Here is a 22,478-nt window from a genome sequence, read left to right as displayed (position 1 = left end):
TTTCATGGGAAATACAGAACTGCCAGCTGAATTCTCTCTGGATGGTGTAGAGATTACCCAACAGTATGTCCAAATTTCAAAGGGGGAGGAAAAGCCAAGAGGCCATTAGCGAAACTGACAAGAGATGCATTAATACGTTTCAAGGTCCAGACCAATTGAAAGGGTCAGAAAGAAGAAATTCCCCTGAGGATGGAGTCCTTAAAAGCAGCTGTGATAGATGGACAGTATATGCAGCAGACTGGCCCACCTCTTTCGTAGGTAGCCTCAGTGACAGGGGCAACCCTTTTGTGGTGTAGCCATCACTCTGGGAAGGGGAGGTGAAATGAATGAGGTAAATTGATGTGAAAGTACTTTATAAACTTGAAGTACTTTGCAAATTTATTACTATTACTGTCAGAAGACTTTCGTATTCTACCTCTAGCAACTGCTGTGTGATTTGTCATAGAGGTCTCTTATTTATACAAAAAGTAAATTTCCATAGGGTTTGAAGATACTCCCATTCTCTTCACATTTAAGTAGTGAGGTGTTTTGGCTGCCAGTGCAGCTAGTGCAGTACGTCCACATCAGCCTTAGAGCACTGCACTCCTTATAGCATAATGCAGCTGAAATCCACAGTGGATGTAGTCTTTTCTTTACTTTGGAGGTGGGAGAAATTTTAGGAAACATCAAGGGCTCTAGTACTTTTCTAAAAACCCCAGAAAGAGATTCTAAACCATGAGCAGAATCCAGCTTTTGTAGCTGCTGTGTGAATTCAGCTGCTACAAGTTATTGTGTATGGTAGTATGTTTTACTTGCTTGACGTGCAATGTATTTATGCTTTGAGAATACATATCATATACTATAAAGATGTACAGTGGTTAAACATAAATTTAAAAAAAAATCCTGAAGTTTCTCTAAGTGTTGTTTACATGAAGGTGGGTGATTCTTTTCCTGACTATTAGCTATCACAGACAAAATGAGGCAGAGTAGAAGGCACAATCTAATTTAACCTACTGTGTGAAGGCTAATGGGCCTAGAATTTAGCACTGCTATTTTACATAGGAAATAGATGAGATTATGATGGGTGGGGAGGACTTGAGTTTTCATTCTAACTTCACTAGTTAGAAATAGTGATTCTGAGCAAGTCACTGAACCTTTGCAGACATCCTATTTCTTATAAGTAAAATGTGACTCAAAGAAATAATTTTAAAACACTTTGTAAAATTAAAAGTGCCAAGGGAATAATTCTTTTATCCCAAAACATTATGAATATAATTAAGTTTACCAGCTGGAAAAGTGAGCATGCACAATGAAGACTTAACTGTGATCAAAGACAGGTTTATGGAAGTGGTATTACGTTGTGGAGAACGATAGGTCTGATAGAGACAAAACAGGTCACCAACCTCTGCCTGGAGAAATACAGATTTTCATGGGAAATACAGAACTGCCAGCTGAATTCTCTCTGGATGGTGTAGAGATTACCCAACAGTATGTCCAAATTTCAAAGGGGGAGGAAAAGCCAAGAGGCCATTAGCGAAACTGACAAGAGATGCATTAATACGTTTCAAGGTCCAGACCAATTGAAAGGGTCAGAAAGAAGAAATTCCCCTGAGGATGGAGTCCTTAAAAGCAGCTGTGATAGATGGACAGTATATGCAGCAGACTGGCCCACCTCTTTCGTAGGTAGCCTCAGTGACAGGGGCAACCCTTTTTAAAGGACTTAGGCTACCCTTGAGTCATGGGGGCTGAGTCACAAATAATGCTAAAACTTTTGTTGAACAGCAAAATTTTGCATAGTAAAAGGAGTAGAGGGTGTGACACATGGTAGTTAGCAGTCTACCACTTTAGCCAGAAAAGTCAGCTGATGTGTCAGATGTCTTAGAAAAGTGAAAGTGACCACAGTGCATGGTAACTTTCTCCCCAAGTACTTCACGGAGGAAAGTATAACTTCTGTAATGGTGCCTGTTAGACGGTAAGGAGGATAACCTAGGGACTCGATTTTGTTCAGGGCCTCAGAAATACAGCCATAGACTGCCCATTTTCTAATGGAAATAGCTGGAAAAATATAAATATCAAGACTGTGAGAACATCAAAGGCCTCATTGGAAAAGCCCCCACACAGGAAAATGTGTGGGTTTAAATTCTTCCATTCTGGAAAGGTAAATGTCTGAATAATGACGCTGGAATGACATTCTAAAAGTCATTCATTAATTCATGCCTTCATTAGTTTTTTCCATGAGTGAGCAAAACAGAGATAACAGCACTCCTCAAAAGGGTCCTGATGCCAGGATCCAGCCCCAGCTTCGGCCAGTCCTCATCCTGGCGTGCAGGTACCCAGTGTATTCAGGGAGGCTCTAAATGTGAACGTTCCATGTGGGTCAGTGTCGCGAATGTCCATTTTACTCCTCTGCCACTGTATGATCTTCCTAAAAGTTTTTAGAGAAGCGAAACAATCATAATAAAGTCAACACACAGATTGCCAAATAACCTCCCCTTTTTATAACAGTGCTAACATTGTGGTTTTGATTTAAAAGGTAGAAAGTTTGCATTTTTAGTAACAAAAAGAAAGGTCATGAGATTTGTCCCTAATCTAGATTGTCCTTTTTTTTTTTTCCTACCCGAGAAACAGTAATGCTTATTTTAAAATTTTAGGAAGATGTTTTATATTTAAAATATGTTTTATATCCAGAATAAAGTCTAATGTATGTATAGGTGTTACTGAACCGTGTTCTCTGTTTTTGTCATTTTGATTACAAGTCAATGTTACTTAGAATAATATTTAATTCTTCCTGCCTAACCCCCATTATCAAAATCTAATTTAAAGTAATTGTCCCCTCTTCGAAATTCTTTATATCCAACTTTCTTGAGGCAGAAATCACCCTTTTCCCAGAATTACATGTATCTACATACATCTTTCCTATTATACATTAGATTCTTCAACAAAAAATACAAAGTAGTGAGAGAGTGAAGTTCGGACTCAGAACATCCTGGTTACTTACAAATCCTTGTTTTGTCTCTTATTGGCATTGAGGGCTACCAACCTAAAACGAAATACTTAGCTTCTCTGAGCCTCAGTTTTCTAACCTACAAAATGGGAACCATCACTTCATAGAGTCGTTGTAATGTTTAAGTAAGACTATGCTTGCATTGTTATCTTTTCCTTTCTCCCTCTCTGAATACCTGAGAGCTTCATATGTGCTAAATGTCTGTTTAAAGATCAGATGAGAAATGAGTATGGCAGTAAAAATGGAGGCACTATAAGCAACCTCTTTGAGAAGAAATCTCCTCAATTCTCCCCAGGTTAAATTAGGAGTATACAAATAACATAATTTAGCCAATTGCTATATTCTATCATTCTAAGGACAAATGAATACATACCCTGTGTCCTACCCAATCCACCACCCAAAAAATACGAATCTGATCACATTTCATAACTACTATTATTACAAGCAAAGTGTCCCAGGTCCTTGGAGGATAAATCCAAATCTATTAAAGAGGTGAAAACATAAAAACTAGAAACATGGGCTGGTTTATATATGAAACATATAAAGTCTGTTATAAACTGAGCACCAATATCTTTGGATGCAAGCCTTTTAACTGAGTGTTTGTTTGTTACACATCATACCCTAAAAAAAAAAAAAAAAAAAAAAAAAAAAAAAAAAAAAAAAAGTATAACAGACATAAAGAGATGTAAACAGATACAGAAACAGCATAAAACAATACCTCAAGCTCAAAAGGCATTTTATACATTCTAAGCTTAATCATTTCTCTAGCTGATCGTGTAAGAACTACTGTATGCAATTAGCTTATCATGTAGACAAAAAGGTAAAAACGTCCTGAAACAGGAAACCAATATTCTTCCTGTTTAATCAACAAATCTAAAAACTTATTCTTTTCATCTATTTAATCTGGCTCTTGTCCACCACCACATGCTGCTCACATGTCAGCATAGTTTTATGACAAAGAGAAAATTTTCATGAGTTACTTTGGTATCCCCACCCCCTTAAAGAAAGGAGGAAAATTTGTTTCATACAGAAGGTGTTGTACAACTGCCACCTAAGTGTGGGCTAATGTAACCAAGAGGGATTTCACCTACATCCAATTCAGTCAGTTTATGGGGGTTTAAAGAAATTCCAAAGAGTCATCAGAAGAGGAAAAATAAAGGTAATGCTTTTTTGCCACACAGGTAGAGCCTTTGAAAATATGTGTAATATGTAAAACATCTCGACACCCCCATAATATTTTTCCAGAATTAACAGTATAAATTGCTTCTCTTGTCTGAGAGCTTCCTATCACCCTCTCTAATCATTACTCTCAGTAACCTCACCGCCTGCCACAATGCACAAAATGCAACTCTTGTCTTGCATTGCCTTCACTCTTGTCCTCGTCACAAACAGTGCACCTACTTCGAGCTCTACCGTGGATACAAAGGAACCACTGGAGCACTTACTGCTGGATTTACAGAAGATTTTGAATGGAATTAATGTAAGTATAGTCTGTTTCATACTAAACTCATAACACTGAACTTTTCTAGCTGGAGTCCATTTTATGATATCAATGTGTTATTCTTTCTCAGAATTACAAGAACCCAAAGATGCTCTCCAGGATGCTCACATTTAAATTTTATACACCCAGAAAGGTAAATACAATTTTCTATGTTCAATTTATATATTAATATCAAAGTAGTATGACAATTTACAGCCTGATTGGGTTAAAGAAAAGGATGAGTAGCTATTTTTTTTTAAACTGAGGAAAAGAATGAGTAACTTTTTTTAAACTCAAGTTTGATAATGGAACATCTGTTAAAATAGGTTTGCTTATCTTTTTTATATGTACTTTGTGTTGAGGGAGAAGGATAGGAAGAAAATACAAAAACAATACGCTCACTTTAATGTTTGATTATGTTATCAATTTATTTTAAGATATAAAACTCTAAAAATATTTGATTATATCATCTTAGCATGTAAAGCATGAAAATTGATTTTAGAAAAGGCCACTCGAAAATCCTTTGTTGTTTTAAGAACTTTTCCTGAGATTCTTGGAGTGATAGCATGGCACAGTTAATTAATAACATGGACTCTGGGGCCAGATTGTCTGAAATGAAATCCCAGCTCTGCCATGCCCTAACTTTCATGACCCTGGGTACATTACTTACTCTATAATTCAGGTTCTTTTCTCCTTATATGATTAATAACTGCATATACTCAATATAATTTGTGAGCATTAACGAATACATATAAAGCACTCAGAATACTGTCTGGATATGATAAATACTATATAACATTAGCTATTATTATTAATAATAAAGACAAACTTCTACTGGGAAGTATAAAAATTAGGACTTACATGTCTTTTTATCAATAGAACAAGATTCTCGATGCAATAAGGCTTGTTTCTCAAGATTAAAAGCTTCGTTTGTTTGTGTTGGGATTCTGACAGACAATAAGCATAGCTTATTCAGCCTTCTAAAGCTAGAATAGGGGCATAAGGTTTTCTAGTAGTTGTGCCAGTCAACAGAAAATAGTAACTTTGGTGCCAGAGCTTGTGCTGGTGGGGAGGGTGAATCCAAGCCCAGGAAAAAAATGAGATTTAATGGGACTCAGATGTAATCCTGTTGATCCATTGCTGGTAATTCAAAGGAATTCTGCTAACATAGACTTCTTATAGATGAAAACTAAATAGCTTACGGATGTTCTAGTTGAATCAAAGCCACATACCTTGTAACTCCATCAAAATAAAGACACTAGACTCTTTCCTGAAGAAAACAGTTCCATGTTAAGTTGCTTATGTGCCAAAAACTTAAGCTCTGAACTGGCAGTAGTTGAAAAAGCAGTAGATACACATATCAGGAGATGTGTGTTATTTAATCTTAGCTTTCCCTCTAACGATTGTTAGAAAGATAACATGAGATTATATGCAGAATTTAGGGGGAGGTGAAATTCTTTGAAATCTGACAGTTTCTAAATGACAGTTTCTAAACTCTCTTTGAAACCAAAAGTAATGTGATAAATGCTATTCCTTTGTTCATTTAACCACCATTCTATGTTTATAAAAGATTTTAGAAATAAAAAAATTTAGATACAAGGATGCTATGTTAATGCTATGATGAAAAAGAATAGAAATTTAATCTTTGTACTACCTACTCATGTGGACTTAAGGAAGAAACAGATCTTGAGATTTAGTTTTATTTGTAAAATGGTGATGACAATACTGAGTTGCCTACCTCAAAAGATGGCTCTGAGACTTAAACGGGCTCATTTAGGACAAAGCATTTTGAAATGACAATGGTGAAATTCATTCTAGCTTTCAGTCTAAAATTTTTCAAATATTATGGGCTTAAATTTGGTTGAGACCAGTAACTTTTTAAAATGTATCTTACTGGGAACCAGCAGTTAGCGTAATGGCTATGTCGCTGGATTCCCATGTAGTCGACCGCGGTTCGTGTTCCGGTCCCGGTGGCTTAAAACTCACGCCAGGCGCGTGTGCGTGCGTGCCCAAGATCCCGAGAGGAGAATGGAGGAGAAGGGATTGCGGCGTGACCATCCCCTGGGGGGTGATTTCTCGCTTTCTGTCTCTATGTCTCTGTCTGTCTGGCGAGCGCACGCGCCCTACAGTGAAAATCTCTCCAAAAAAAAAAAAATGTATCTTACTGTAATTATTGTAGAAAAGTAAAAGTTTAAGATCCAGTTAACTATGTCCTGCTCTAGAGTATGTTGAGAGTCATTACTATGGGGCCAATCTGTAGTACTTTATGTACTAACAGGTATTTAGATCATTACAATGACCAAGTCTGTAAAATGCTGGAACTGTGATGGCACCCAAGGGCTACTCTGTCCGCTGATGTACGATTCTTGACTCTAACAATTATTACAGTCATAGAATGTGATTCCTACACTTCTGTGTTCTGATTCTAATGATCAGTATGGATACTGGAAAAGTAGTTAGCCTGCTTTAGTGATTTGCATTGGGATGCAAGAGCGCTGACTTTCTGCAAAGTCACATTAGGCTAAAACTAGTAACTCATTGGTTAAGAACTAACAGCTAATACTAGTCAGACGCACTTGAGCTTTAGTTTTTTCAGTTTTATAATGTAAACTGTATCAACTGTATCTTTACAGCAATACTGAGAACAGGGACAATGGTAAAAACTATATACTGCCACTCTTAATAACATGAACTAGAGATCAATTTTTCAATTTTTAGTTTTGACTTTTAAGTATAGGGTAAACTGGGCTGACAATTATTTTTATTACTGTTCTAGGCCACAGAATTGAAACATCTTCAGTGTCTAGAAGAAGAACTCAAACCTCTGGAGAAAGTGCTAAATTTAGCTCAAAGCAAAAACTTTCACTTAAAAGATACCAGGCAATTAATCAGCAACATCAATGTAACAGTTCTGGAATTGAAGGTAAGGAACTACTTTATTTGCTTTCCAGGAAGTAAAATAAATGGAAGGGGAAAAGTACCACATTTTAAAGTAGTGTAACAGCTTTGGTATTTGTGAAGTATCCATGCATTTAATTAGCCAACATTTTAAATCCACTATGGAGATGGGAAGCGTAAACAAGAGGGCTTTCACCTGCCATCCACTCAGGGACAAGCCTTCACCCCACACACCATCACCTCTTACATTACCATGAAACTGGGAGTAGAAGGCACTGAACTGAATTTCTGAGAAAGCAAACAGATTTCATTATATATTTTCAGTTCCTTCAAATCATTTTCCAGAACAGCCACAACTGATGACCTGAAAGGCTTTTCAATGGTGCTTCTCTATTATTTTGTGGAAAGATTAATCATAGATTTTTCTTAAAAAAAAAAAAAATGGGAGGGCAGCCATGACCATGGCCAACATACTAGATAATTAACTCTTTATTTTGAGGTAATGTTCACTTCCAGGGCCTTAAGTATTTCTAAATTCATAGAAAGCATCAAATATGCAAGCGACTCAGGAGATAGGAAAATGATTCATTGTTCTCTTATTTCATCTGTCTAAAACCAAGTTTCATCAGTTAATAGCTTCCCTAAATAGCAGCATAAGTTTAATTATAGTAGAACCATCTAGTTTCTAAAAATATGTAATTCTAGTTGTTTCCAAGTAAGAGTCACAGTGGACTGTTCAGTTTATTTTTTAAAAAATACATTGAGGGAACCAGCAGTTAGCGTAATGGCTATGTCGCTGGACTCCCACGTAGTCGACCGTGGTTCGTGTCCCGGACCCAGTGGCTTAAAACTCACGCCGGGCGTGTGTGCGTGCGTGCCCAAGATCCCGAGAGGAGAATGGAGGAGAAGGGATTGCGGCGTGACCATCCCCCCTGGGGGGTGATTTCTCGCTTTCTGTCTCTCTGTCGGGCGAGCGCACGCGCCCTACAGTGAAAACTCTCTCCAAAAAAACAAACAAACAAACAAAAAAAAACAAAACAAAAAAAAACAAAAAATACATTGAGTTCAATATCATCTAGACACTGATAGACTCAGTTTATCTGTGTCAAGAGATTTGGTCTAAAAATCATTGACCAACATCAGAAAATTCACTCTAAACTCTTTATAAAAATTGAAGACACTGGGACCAGCAGTTAGTGTAATGGCTATGTTGCTGGACTCTCCCATGTAGTCGACCACGGTTAGAGTCCCCGACCTGGCGGCTTAAACTCACACAGGGCGCGTGTGTGCGTGCGTGCCCAAGATTCTGAGAGGAGAATGGAGAAGGGATTGCGGTGTGGCCATCCTCCCCTGGGGGGTGATTTCTTGCTTTCTGTCTCTCTGTCTTTGTCCTTCTGGCAAGCACACGTGCCCTAAAGCAAACAAACAAACAAACAAACAAACAAAAAAAAACAAGCCAACCAACCAACCAACAAACAAACAAAAACTCTCCCTCCTCTCTCCCCCCTCCCAAAAAAAGAAATGGAAGACACTGGGGCCAACAGATGGTGTAATGGTTACATCTCTGGATTCACACATGGCCACCACCATTTGAGTCCTGGCCTGGAGACTTGAAACTCATGCAGGTGGATGTGCATGTGTGCCTAAAATACTGAGAGGAAAATGAAGCTGAGAAAGGACTGTGGTGTGGCCATCCCCTGGCATGGGGTGGGGGTGGGGGTAGGGGTGGATTCTTTCTGTTTGTCTCTCTGGCAAGCACACACACCCTATAGCAACAAATCCCTCTTTAAAAAATTTAAGATGATATGTAAAAATAAAACTTTAAAAAGGTACTTTTTAAAATTTAAAAACCTTCAAGAGATTATATATTTAAATAATTACATGTAAGAGGGTATGTAGCACTTTAACAGTTTACTTAAAGGGTATACTTTTTGGGACCAGCGGTTGGCATTAATGGCTATGTCGCTGGACTCCCATGTAGTCCGACCACGGTTCCAGTCCTGGACCCGGTGGCTTATACTCACGCTGGGCACATGTGTGTGGATGCCCAAGATCCTGAGAGGAGAACAGAGGGGAGAAGGGATTGCGAGTGGCCATCCTCCCATGGGGTGATTTCTTGCTGTCTCTCTGTCTTTCCTTCTGGCAAGCACATGCACCCTACAGCAAAAAACAAAACAAAACAAAACAAAACACCTAAAATAAATAAATAAATAAATAAATAAATAAATAAATAAATAAATAAATAAAAGGGAATACTTATTAAAGGAAATACTTTATTTCACATGGTTGTGTATCCAAGATAGCAATGACTTCAAATTTGAAAAAGTCCTCCCTTAGTACCACTATCTATCAAAATATTTCCTTCTTAGCTTCTCAGCTAGAGGAAAAGTTGAAATAGCTCCTTTCAGCAGAGAAGGTTAATTTCCAAAAAGTCAGCTCAAAGAACAAAATTTCTTTTTGATATTTAACAATTGGAAAATTCACCTATATTGATACTTGGGTGGGGTGAGTATGGTGTTTATGAAAATGTTCTTCACACAAATTTCTCCTTAACAGAAGCTTGTCCTAATTTACACAGGGTGGGTCTATCCTGGTTTGGGGAAAATATGTGAACATTCACTTGAATAGAAAAATAGGAGACGCTTCATGGTTTAGAAAAATGAAAATATAATGTACATATCACATCATACATTTAATATACATAGATATTGATATACATAGATACATACTCAAAGGAAAAGAGGTCAAACAACTTTATTTCACATGCAGCATTTAATAAAATAAATGTCTAGAACTATTTTTCTTTAAATGTTTATTTGTACCCAGTTTTGGAGGAAAAATTTGTTCATTGACAAGGGATTTCACAAATGAAAATTTCAACTTGTATGTTACTATCACTTGTTATCATATCAAAATGTGTACTTTTGGGATATCATTTGATAATTTCATGAATCTTGGTGATTAATGTTTAACAAGCTTGAAAAAGAAAAGTTATAAGCCTAAAGGACTTGGATTGAGAATAATTATATATAAGATAAACCACTCTGTACTAAAAAACTTAAACTTTTTAACAGGGCTCTGAAACATCCGTGTGTGAATATGAAGACAGGGTAGCAACTATCGTGGAATTTCTGAATATGTGGATTACCTTCTGTCAAAGCATCATTTCAACACTGAGTTGAATTAAGTGCCTCCCATTTAAAATGTATCAGGCTTTCTATTTATTTATTTAAAATTTATATTTATTTTTGGATGTATGGTTTGCTACTTTTTGTAACTATTAGTCTTCGGATTATAAATATGGATCTTTTAAGATTCTTTTAGTAAGCCCTACGGGCTCTAAACTGTTTTCACTTAAATTATTTATCCCAAAATATTTATTATTATATTGAATGGTTAACTATAATATCTATGTAATTAGTAAATGAAATTATTTAATAAAGGTGATGAATATAAAGCCCAGATATTTGTTACTTTGGGAACAACACAGAGTAAGCCCTAGCATTCATGAATTACTCATGAGAGTTCTATGGTGTCTATGAAGTCACGCTTCCCCTGAAAAAGTAAGCAGAATATAGACATGAGTTTCTTAAAGTCCTTGCCTTTTCCTTTCAAAAGTTGGTAAGTGCCTTAGTTCTGGTATGAGAAAACCTTACCAGACGGTAATATTTTCGTTCTCCTTAACCTAAACACATAGCACCAAACACATTCTTGAAACTTCACAGAACTGGTGTGCCTCTCTATCATCTTACATCTTGCTCTCTGCCCTGAAGAGGCCTACTCCACCCCCTGGCTTTCTACGGGTTCTTGCCACTGGGAATCCCTGGTAGGAGGTATGAGAGTCTCCTGACTCCTTCTGTGGGAAGTAGCCTCTGGTTGGCTGTGCCTGTCAACCAATGAACCCAGCTTCTCTTAAGATGGCAGATGACATTCTGGAAACTTTTTCTTTCTGGATTCTGGTAATGTTTTTCCACTCCTCCCTTCAAGCTTAAGAGATTTCTGTTGTTAACAGTCCCAAGGGACTTAAAGCATCCCTTGCGGTTTCTCGATACCCTGATCATAGTTTTGTATACAGTTCCTTTATTAAATCCCCCTTCTAAAGGAATATAATATCTGTTTCCTGGTGGGACTCAGAAACAAGTAATTTTAAGAAAAACATCCCCAGAAAACAGACCTTTGAGACAGAATTCTGGGATTGGTGTGAATATATTCAAAGAAGACAGAGATAACAGGACATGGGAAATCTATAGGATGTGAGAGCATCTTGATTATTCATCTTATTATCAATGGTAACTTGGAATGAAATGCAGATAGAGGGCAAGATGTTTTGACATTAAGTTGTTATAGCAACAACAATTACAAAACACTGATAATCATCTAGATCATCTGATGGCCTCAGGCAGAGGAAAAGGGTAAAAAATAATAGTAGTAAATATACAATTTAAAACATTCATGGGCAACTAGAAGTTACCTTGGCATTTTTTTAAGGAGTTCCTCATTTCTTGTAGTCACAAAGTTGGGGTCTGATGTAAGATGCACAAAAATGAACTGTAAATCAAAAACCTTCTAGATATTTTACACTAAGCATACAAAGGGAATAGGACCCTGAGACATGAGATACTGGTATTTTGCCATACACAGAAGAGGCAGAGCCTTGAACATCTATTTCCTGTTGACGGAGGCAACTCCTGTTTTTCAATAGTATCTCCTCCAAGGGGGAAAAGAAATCACTCTTTCACTTAAAAACCTTCCAATGACTAACTGAAGACAATTTCTCAGGACTCACCTCTACCATCTTTTCATTGCCTCCAGGTCTAAAATGGAATTAAGATCCCAACATTTTGGGTGCAGCAAGACTCACAGTTTTGGAACAAGGGGAGTGGGAAATAGGTCATGATTAGGCTGATTTAATTGAGATAAGTGTAACCATCTGGGAATTAGAATTTAGTGTGAATTCACAAATGGTATTAGTAGTTGGTTGAGTAAAGACTAGAACTCCATAATTATCTCTTTTAATAATGCTGAAATGCCAGAGCCTTCCTATAGGGATAAAAGTCCAAAGGACCAGAGAAACCAATGTTGGATTGATTGTGTGCAATCTTCTCATACCATCTAGGAAAATACTAAGATATGTACCAACACATGGACCACCACCATTAAGCCGTTTTCACTAGGCCAGAAATGATGGTGGATGGTGCTGCAATGAAACTAGTCTCCTCAGTCTCATTGAGAGTAATAAAACCTGGAATGACAAAGGTCAGGTAGCAATGCTTCATCCTCAGAGACGAGGTGGAAAAATAACCACAGTACACCACAGGACAGAATGCTAATCAAACTGTTTTGCTCAAAGGGATCTATAATAATGGCTGATTGCAAAAATCCCTAAAAATTATAAGGAGGATTCTTATTCTGCTGGGCATAAATGAATACAAGTCTCCTCAGATGGTATCTGTGGCCTGTTTTAAGTTCCCAGACTTGAGCCACTTCATAGACCTGCCATCCCTGCTTCAGGGAGAGGAGGCTGGATCCTTTCAAGGAAAGACCCTGTAATATGTATAGCATAAATTTTTTTTGGAAGAGGTATTTACCAGGAAGACCATGTACTGGGGAATGGGAAATATCAATAGATTCTGGGGGTTGAGAATGGCTTCAAACTGATTCTATCATTCTAAAATTCCACTGTGAGCCACCAGAATGGGGGATTCTGTGGGTCAAGTAAGAGATGGAGCACAATTCTGAGTCCATCTCAAGACCATCCAAAGGGATCAGGGCATCCTACAGAACACTCCTAGCAGTGGTGAAATACATGCACTATTCAGCTCCCCTACAAAAAGCATCCTGCAGGGAGCATAGCTGAGTGAGACTCTGTTGTCTGGATTTATATGACAAGATAATATCTTAATTGTCTTGATCCAGGTTGTATCAATAAGTCTGGAGAAAATTTGTTAATATTTCCCAGAATACTGTGCTGGGCTACCACATTGATGCTGAGATATTGGTTGAATCTGGTGGGAAGTAACAAATAGAAACAGTGCCTGAAGGTTTGGTGATTTGGAGTACACCAGCAGGCAAGAATCCCACCCACCCAAGTAATGGCAGAAGGGAAGGAAACTCACAAAGGGTAGTGGAAGAAGGCAGCTATAATTGTCGATTTTCTTTTCTTTTTTTTTTTGCTATAGGGTGTGTGTGCTCGCCAGAAAGACAGAGACAGAAAGCAAGTAATCACCCCCCAGGGGGATGGCCACACCACAACCCCTTCTCCTCCATTCTCCTCGCAGGATCTTGGGCACGCATGCACACACACACACACACACACACACACACACACACTCAGCGTGAATTTAAGCCGCCGGGTCTGGGACTCGAACTGTGGTTGATTACATGGGAGTCCAGCAACATAGCCATTACGCTAATTGTTAATTTTCAAAACTAGCTATTAAAGTAGAGACTAAAGTAGTCTCATTTTACTTGTTTGTTTGTTTGTTTTTACTTCCTCCCTTTCTACTGAAGCAGTGAAGCAGGAACACCTCCATTTTGAACTGTCTAGATTGGAAACTTGCTTTCTCTTTTTACCTAGAGTAAACAGAGTGATTAACACTCCTATTCCTACTGTCTTTGCTAAAATAACTGAAAACTCCCTACTTTAAGACATTCTTTAATGATGTGATCATCAGTCCACAGACCCCTTGCCCTGAGTCTTTGAAGACCATTAAGATTCCACTGTGTTTAAGCAAAGGTCTAGAGATTATTAACCCACTTGATCTGGCTTCTGTAACCACTTAGCATAGGAATCACTACTCCTTCTCCTTGTTACCTTCCCCTCAATAATTACTGCCCCTGCCACGTTAACCCAAATGTGGTTTTGCCTTTATATACCCCGTTCTCCCTACACTCAGGGTGCAGGGTTTTGAGAGGCACTGAGTCCTCCCATAGTAACTGGCCTATTAATCAATAAATTTGGCTATGTCTGGATGTCCTCTTATTTCTCACCAATTAGACTATAACACTATCTCCCAGTATGTCAAATAGGACTTCACAGTCTCACTTTTTAATTTTCTTTTCTTTTCTTTTTTTTTTTTAGAGAAGTTTTTGCTATGGGGCATGTGCACTTGTGCTGGAAAGACGGAGACAGAAAGCAAGAAATCACACCCCACGGGGAATGGCCATGCAGCAGTCCCTTCTCCTCCAGTCTCCTCTTGGGATTTTGGGCACAACACGCACACATGCCATTGGGTCCAGGACTCGAACTTCAGTCAACTACATGGAAGTCCAGCAACATAACTATTACGCCATGTGTTTGTCTCCACAGTCTGTTTTTTTATATGAAGAATTCTGGTGCTACCTAACATGTAGGTTTCAAGAAAATTACTGAATTGACATGACATCATAATGATACCATAATTGATATGGTTTCATGTGTCTCATTTGCTAGGGACAGAATTTTTTCTCCCAAAGGAAGGGAGTGCATGTTAATTGCTTCTCTGCCTTTTGACTAAAATCAAGTATGGCGAGTACACGCTGAAGAATGAAGGCAAATTAAGGCAAATATCTTCTGGTATTTTTTTCTCTGTAGAACTCTGCATCCTGATCTACCGTGATCATCACTCTGCTAAGCTAAATTGCATGGAAAACATTAAGATGTGTACTTGCCTTCTATTAACAGCTTCTCATTGAATTTGGCCCAAGGGAGTCTTTGGTAAGAAACAGAAGTCAGATCAAATCAGAAAATCTGTACCACTTGCCAAAGGTGACACTCCTGACAAAGTGGCTCTTTATGAACCTATCCTTTGAGATTCTATTAACCTACCTCTCTTCTTCCTTCAGGCCTAAGTATGAAGCAGTTCCCTGGGGTGAAAATAACCAGCAAGGTAGGCAGGTCTTACAGGTTTCATTTCTCAAAAGAAGGAATATGTACAACAGACACCCTAGGCTTTTCCATAAGAAATTTTCCAAATTATGCACAAGGAAAGGAACTAAGAATGAAGTAGCAGTCCTATGAGAGATAAAGGCAGGGATTCAGGGTTGTCAAAGTGGATAGAATCTCAAAACCCTCTAAAGAAGGAAACTGCAAACAAAAAGCTCATATGGCCTCATGCAAATTCCCTTCAATCCACTGGCCGATCCATCAGCTGTGCATGAGACACGTCCCAACCATGAAAAGAAATGGCAGAAAACAATAGGTAAGAGGCAAATAAAGTGTGTGGTGTAGAAGACACACGGATTTGAAGCCTTGCCATGGAGGTGGGGCTAGTAAACCTGTCAGGATTTAAGATGAGAACAAAGAAGTACCAAACCTCTAGGTGAATAAACCTTGGAATAAGGGCAAATATATCAGTCCTAATATCAGTCTGGAACCAAATTTCAACAGAACCAAAGAAATCTGCCAAATTCTACTAGCCCCCTGAAGAAAATTTAATCTACTTTAGACAAAGATAACATAATCCAGAGCCTCCACGGTATTTCATCCACATGTGGCCACATGTAGCATCAGGTAAAAGATATTAAGGCACACTGTCACACATATATGCATATGCACATACACACCCTCAAAACTGAGAGAAAAAATAAACATCTCTAACATAGGTTTCAGATATAGTTATAAGATACAGACTTTGGGATCAGTAGGTGGCATAGTAGTAAAGGGCACTGGACTCCCACATGGCCTATCATGGTTCAAGTCCCAGACTGGGCAGCTTGTTTTCTATTGTTCTCTCTCTCTCTCTCTCTCTCTCTTCTCTCTCTCTCTCTCTCTCACACACACACACACACACACACACACACACACACTCTATCCCTCTCTGATCAAATTAACTACAGGAATGGATAAATAAAGTTAAATTTTAAAAGATAGACTTTAAAATTGGGATCTATTTTTAAATACCAGACAAACATTCTAGAAATGAAAAACACAGTATCTGAAAATGAGAAATCATTAAATGTGCTTAACTGCATACTAGATGTAGCAGAAAACTGGACTAAACTGGATTAGTGCTCTAAAGATAGGACAATAAAAAAAATTCAAACTGCATGAGAGAGAAAATAAAAGAATGTACAAAAAAACCTGACAAAACACGTACAAAAACATAGGAACATAATAAGATCTAACATATAGATAACTGAAGTCATAAAAGGAAAAGAAAAAATATTATGATAATAATTTTCACAAACAAATAGAATGCCATTATTTATACATTAAAGAAGCTCATTAAAACCTGAACAGAATAAATACAAAACAACACCAATAATATATCCACACAAACCCCTCAAATCCATACCCAGGAAAATTACAGTTAAACCACTAAAAAGCAACAACAAAAAGCAGCCAGTAAGAAGCCATTGCCTTCAGCAAAGCAACAATAAAATTGTCAGCTAAATTTTTAACAAAAATCACTGGGAATTAGAAAACAATGGAATGACACATCAGTCATCTCACCAAATATACATGGAGTAAAAACTGCTATAAAATAAAAGACTGTGAGATGAAATAAAAATCAAACCCAAAAGGCTGGCAGGTGCTATGGTGATTAGGGGCGCTGGACTCCCACATAGCCAACCACAGTTTGAGTCCCAGACCTGGCAGCTTGCTTTCTCACTGTCTCTTTCCTTTCTCTCCTTCCTTCCTTGTCAAATTAAAATAAATAAAGTCAAATAAAATAATTCTTTAAAAAATCAAGCCCAGTTATACACTGTTTTTACAAAACACTTTACAGAGAGGAACAAGGGTTTAAAAGTAAAAGGAAAGAGAATATGCCATGGAAATAACTACCAAACCCCAGAGATTGCAAATTTAACGTTAAAAAGTAGACTTTAAAGCAAAGGATATAACTAGAGATAAAATTTCATAATAATAAGAGTCCATTCAACAAGAACATTAAAAACTTTAGATTTTATATGGATGTGTGTAAAGGGGAGGCATGAAACCAACAAAACGAGTCTCATTTTTAAGAAAATACAGACTCTAAAATAAGCAAGACATTCTCAAAGAAAAACAAGGCTGGAAGGATCATATTACTAAATATCAAGACCTCCTATTAAGTTGCATATGAATTAAAACATCATGGTAATGACATAAGGACAGAGCGATAGAAAAGAAAAGGATCTACATATATGAAGTTACATCAGAGATGCAACTCGAAACGAAACCATTTATTTTTGACATCTATATAAGCACAAGAAGCAACGGAGTGGTAAACTGTATCTTAAGTCAAATTATAGGATGGTATCATTAAAACGCTTCTGGAGAGGAAATTTGCATGCTTCCTGTTTACTTAACAATATTCTTTCTCCTTTCTCACATCAAAGAACAATTATCTTTATCTAGGAACCATCAATTTCAGCTCATTTTCAAAAAAAAAATAAACTCGCATTTGAGAGTTATAGTGTTACTTCATTAACCATGTTATGAAACTTGACAACGTTCATATCCAGTCCTCACCAATGTTTTCAAGGAATTTGCACATTTTATGTACAGATGATACTCAGGTTATTACTCACAAGTTTGATCTAAAGTCTTCCTTAAAATTTAAATGCTTAGTCATGTCAGTTTACCTCATGTGCAAAATGAAATATCTATATAGCTAAAAAAACTCCCAACTCAAAAATTTTAATTTTCTAAAACTATAGAAAGAACTAAAAGTTTGTTATACCCCCCCAAGGCATTTCTTTAAAACATAATCAACATCTTATTTTTTATTCAATTTTTTTTTTTTTAAAATAAAAGACTGTGAGATGAAATAAAAATCAAACCCAAAAGGCTGGCAGGTGCTATGGTGATTAGGGGCGCTGGACTCCCACATAGCCAACCACAGTTTGAGTCCCAGACCTGGCAGCTTGCTTTCTCACTGTCTCTTTCCTTTCTCTCCTTCCTTCCTTGTCAAATTAAAATAAATAAAGTCAAATAAAATAATTCTTTAAAAAATCAAGCCCAGTTATACACTGTTTTTACAAAACACTTTACAGAGAGGAACAAGGGTTTAAAAGTAAAAGGAAAGAGAATATGCCATGGAAATAACTACCAAACCCCAGAGATTGCAAATTTAACGTTAAAAAGTAGACTTTAAAGCAAAGGATATAACTAGAGATAAAATTTCATAATAATAAGAGTCCATTCAACAAGAACATTAAAAACTTTAGATTTTATATGGATGTGTGTAAAGGGGAGGCATGAAACCAACAAAACGAGTCTCATTTTTAAGAAAATACAGACTCTAAAATAAGCAAGACATTCTCAAAGAAAAACAAGGCTGGAAGGATCATATTACTAAATATCAAGACCTCCTATTAAGTTGCATATGAATTAAAACATCATGGTAATGACATAAGGACAGAGCGATAGAAAAGAAAAGGATCTACATATATGAAGTTACATCAGAGATGCAACTCGAAACGAAACCATTTATTTTTGACATCTATATAAGCACAAGAAGCAACGGAGTGGTAAACTGTATCTTAAGTCAAATTATAGGATGGTATCATTAAAACGCTTCTGGAGAGGAAATTTGCATGCTTCCTGTTTACTTAACAATATTCTTTCTCCTTTCTCACATCAAAGAACAATTATCTTTATCTAGGAACCATCAATTTCAGCTCATTTTCAAAAAAAAAATAAACTCGCATTTGAGAGTTATAGTGTTACTTCATTAACCATGTTATGAAACTTGACAACGTTCATATCCAGTCCTCACCAATGTTTTCAAGGAATTTGCACATTTTATGTACAGATGATACTCAGGTTATTACTCACAAGTTTGATCTAAAGTCTTCCTTAAAATTTAAATGCTTAGTCATGTCAGTTTACCTCATGTGCAAAATGAAATATCTATATAGCTAAAAAAACTCCCAACTCAAAAATTTTAATTTTCTAAAACTATAGAAAGAACTAAAAGTTTGTTATACCCCCCCAAGGCATTTCTTTAAAACATAATCAACATCTTATTTTTTATTCAATTTTTTTTTTTTTTGGAGAGGTTTTTGCTATAGGGCGCGAGCACTCACCAGACAGGCAGAGAGACAGAGAGACAGAAAGCGAGAAAGCACCCCCCAGGGGGGATGGCCACGCCACAATCCCTTCTCCATTCTCCTCTCGGGATCTTGGGCACGCACGCACATGCGCCTGGCGTGAGTTTTAAGCCACCAAGTCCGGGACGCAAACCGCGGTTGACTACGTGGGAGTCCAGCGACATAGCCATTATGCTAACTGCTTGTCCCCCAAATTTTAAAGCAGTACTATCTAACCTCTTCCATCTCATATCACAAATAAGAAAATAGCATTACTGCACAGTGAGATAAATAATAAACTTCCTGAGGTCAGGAAGTTGACTGTCCAAAGCTCCAGCTGTCCCAGGGCTCAGCTAGATCCCTGAAAGTCATAAATGACTGAACACAATCATTCATCTCTATTTTTTTCTATTTTTATAGTTTGCTATAGGGCACATGCACTCACCAGAGACAGAGAGAGAAAGAGAGAGAGGTAAAGAGAGGAATCACCCCCATGGAGATGGCCATGCTGGCATCCCTTCTCCTTCCTTCTGTCAGGATCTGGGGTATGTATGCACACATGCCCAGTGTGTTTTCCAAGCCTCTGGGTATAAAACTCCAATCACACAGTTGGTCATGTGTGTCTGGGCTGCCTTAACCACCATGCTACAGGCTGGCCCAAAGAAGATGTTTTAGTTACTGGGTTTGTAACTATCTTCTACATAGTGACTGGCAAATATTAGGCCCTCAAACGTCTATTGAATTAGTCAGCAAATAAATAGGAATTATTATTATTGCCTTCTAATTTTTAATTAAAAGTAAAAAAAAAAAAAAAAAAAAAAAAAAAAAAAAAAAAAAAAAAAAAAAAAATTCAGTAGCCATATAGCTTTAAAGATAGCCATATAAATAGCAAAAGCTTAAAGGAAAATAAATTCTCTTTTAAACTACAAAGGGTATTAGCTTTATAGTGTCTGTAAAAATGAATACAAAAGTGAATACAAAATGGCTGCACATTAAACAAGGTGATTAATTATCAAAAAAAGAAAAAAACCCTAATGTTTCAATGTAAGTCGACAGAAATATTTACACATTTTCAGCAATCTCTGGACATTGCTGTTGAAACACTCTGATTTTGAAAGTTGAAAACCACCAATATTTTAAAAATATTTTTACTACTCAAAACACACCAAAAAATGAAAGATTTTTAATATGACAATTGATTACGTAATTCACATACTAAATTGTTCTATACGGGGAGATTTCACAATCCAGGAGCCATAGCCATGTTGCTTTAAGTAGGATTTCAACAAAGTTTTAGCTTCTTGATAGGAGGCAGACATACACTAGGGAGGAAAAAAAAATTGAATTATAGGTAGAATTTGACCTATGAAAAATAAGTATCCCTAATATTGTTTCTTTAGCTTCACATTTAAAAAATTAAAAATTTTTCAAAAAGAACAAAGTTGGAAAACTTACTCTACCTAGTTTCCAAACTTACTTTAAAGCTGTAGTAATTAACATAATGTATTGATAACAAAATAAAAATTTTTAATTTAAACTTTTTGAATTTCTATTTTTACCACAGGGCACATGACTCACTGGAGAGACAGAGAGAGAGACAGTAAGATGACAAGTAAGAAATCACCTCCCTGGAGGGATGGGTCACATCATAATCCCTTCTTCTCAATTTTCCTCCTGGGATTCTAGGTATGCACACATATGTGTCTGGCGTGATTTTCAAGTCGCCGGGTCCAGGACTTGAACTGTGGTTGACCATGTGGGAGTCCAGCACCTTAACCACCACACCACCTGCTGGCCCCTGAATTTCTATTTTTAAATATTTTTCAAGATAAAAATTTCCTTTGCAACATTTCTAAAGGCTGTGTGTGTACTCATTAGAGAGAGACAGAGAGGGGGAGAGAAAAAAGAACATTCCCTGGCTCTCCCACCCCTGTGGAGAATAGTCACACTAAAATCTCTTTTCCTCCATTTCTCCCTCCTTTCAGGATTTTGGGCAAGTAATGAACCCCATTGTCAGTCATGCAGGATCTGACCACCGCTCCATGGAGGTGCCTCATTTTTTATTTTACTGTAAATTTTTTATTTAAAAGGGTTATAGAAAATTAGAAAAATAGAAAAAATATAAGGAAATAAAAAGTATCTGTAATCTCCAAACTACAGAGTGCCATTAATATCTTGATATGCTTTCCTTTTTTTAATGAACATATAATGAACTTTTAAAAAAATATCTTTATTGAGTTATAATTTACATACAATAAGTTCATCAACTATAAATGACATTTTGATGATTTCAGCTTATGTATAAAGGTATGTAAATATCACTATAGTCCAGATGTAAAACGAAGTTTATTATCTCTAAAAAGTTTTACCATGATCACATGTAGTCAACCTGTATTCCTGGCTCCTGCTCTAGCCTCAGGAAACTAACAATCTACTTTCTGTTTCTAGAGCTTTGTTTTCTCTAAAAATTTTGTATAAATTGATTAGCACAGTGTGTATTCTGTTATGTCAGGCTTCTTTCAGTTAACATAATGTTTTCCAGTTCATTCATGTTGTTTCATGTATCAGTAGTTTTTTTTAACTGCCGATTAATAGTCCATTGTATTCACAGATCATGTTTGTGCATTTACCAGCTGATGAACATGAGAACTGTTTACAGTTTTTGGCTACTGTGAATAAGTCTTAACATTCACATACAGGTCTCTGCGTGAAAATAAAAATATATTTATGCTTTCTCTTGGATAGATAACAATGGAATTGCTGGATCTGGATAACAAAGTAAGTATATGTTTACCTTCATAAGAAAACACAAAATTATTTTGCAAGGTTGTACCATTTTACATCCCATAAGCAATGCATGAAGGTCCCAGTTTTGCCATATCCTCAGCAACATCTGGAATGATCAGTATTTTGGAGTTTAGAGGGTGTGGGTGTGTAGTAGTATCTTACTGTGGTTTAATTTTTATCTCTCTAATCACTTAGGAGGCTGAGAATCTTTTATATTTTTATTAGCCACTTGTATATATTCTTTGTCACTTCAAAAACTGGATTGTATGTTCTATTATTGAGTTGTAAGAGTTCTTTACATACTGTGCATCCAAGTCCTTTGTCAGATGTATG

General features: G+C 36.8%; 2 protein-coding genes across 8 annotated transcripts in view; one reads left to right on the top strand and one right to left on the bottom strand.

Annotated features, from left to right (window-relative positions):
* ADAD1 (adenosine deaminase domain containing 1) overlaps nt 1-22,478 on the bottom strand; it is a 155,110-nt gene that overhangs the window by 98,538 nt on the left and 34,094 nt on the right. For 5 of the 7 annotated variants that reach the window (XM_027773679.1, XM_006153126.3, XM_006153125.3 and 2 more), the window contains exon 12: nt 20,575-20,680. In XM_027773679.1, the coding sequence (XP_027629480.1) occupies nt 20,575-20,680 (106 nt within the window). Of the gene's footprint in view, nt 1-20,566; nt 20,681-22,478 lie in introns of those variants that run through there. The other 2 variants (XM_014589581.1, XM_006153128.2) reach the window with 1 other exon arrangement.
* IL2 (interleukin 2) lies at nt 4,317-10,569 on the top strand. Its single transcript, XM_006153123.1, has 4 exons — nt 4,317-4,463; nt 4,555-4,617; nt 7,240-7,386; nt 10,436-10,569. The coding sequence occupies exons 1-4, from the start codon at nt 4,317-4,319 to the stop codon at nt 10,541-10,543; spliced, it is 465 nt and encodes a 154-aa protein (XP_006153185.1). The 3' UTR covers nt 10,544-10,569.

The sequence above is a fragment of the Tupaia chinensis genome, unplaced genomic scaffold, assembly GCF_000334495.1.
Source record: "Tupaia chinensis unplaced genomic scaffold, TupChi_1.0 Scaffold000362_1, whole genome shotgun sequence".
Classification (NCBI taxonomy): domain Eukaryota; kingdom Metazoa; phylum Chordata; class Mammalia; order Scandentia; family Tupaiidae; genus Tupaia; species Tupaia belangeri.
This window is presented reverse-complemented; position numbering and strand designations above follow the sequence as displayed.

Bases quoted from the DNA above. Each gene is read 5' to 3' on its own strand.
- IL2 (XM_006153123.1), top strand. From the start codon at position 4,317: ATGCACAAAATGCAACTCTTGTCTTGCATTGCCTTCACTCTTGTCCTC. The intron at 4,464-4,554 runs GTAAGTATAGTC...ATTCTTTCTCAG, and splicing joins AGATTTTGAATGGAATTAAT to AATTACAAGAACCCAAAGAT. The intron at 4,618-7,239 runs GTAAATACAATT...TTACTGTTCTAG, and splicing joins AATTTTATACACCCAGAAAG to GCCACAGAATTGAAACATCT.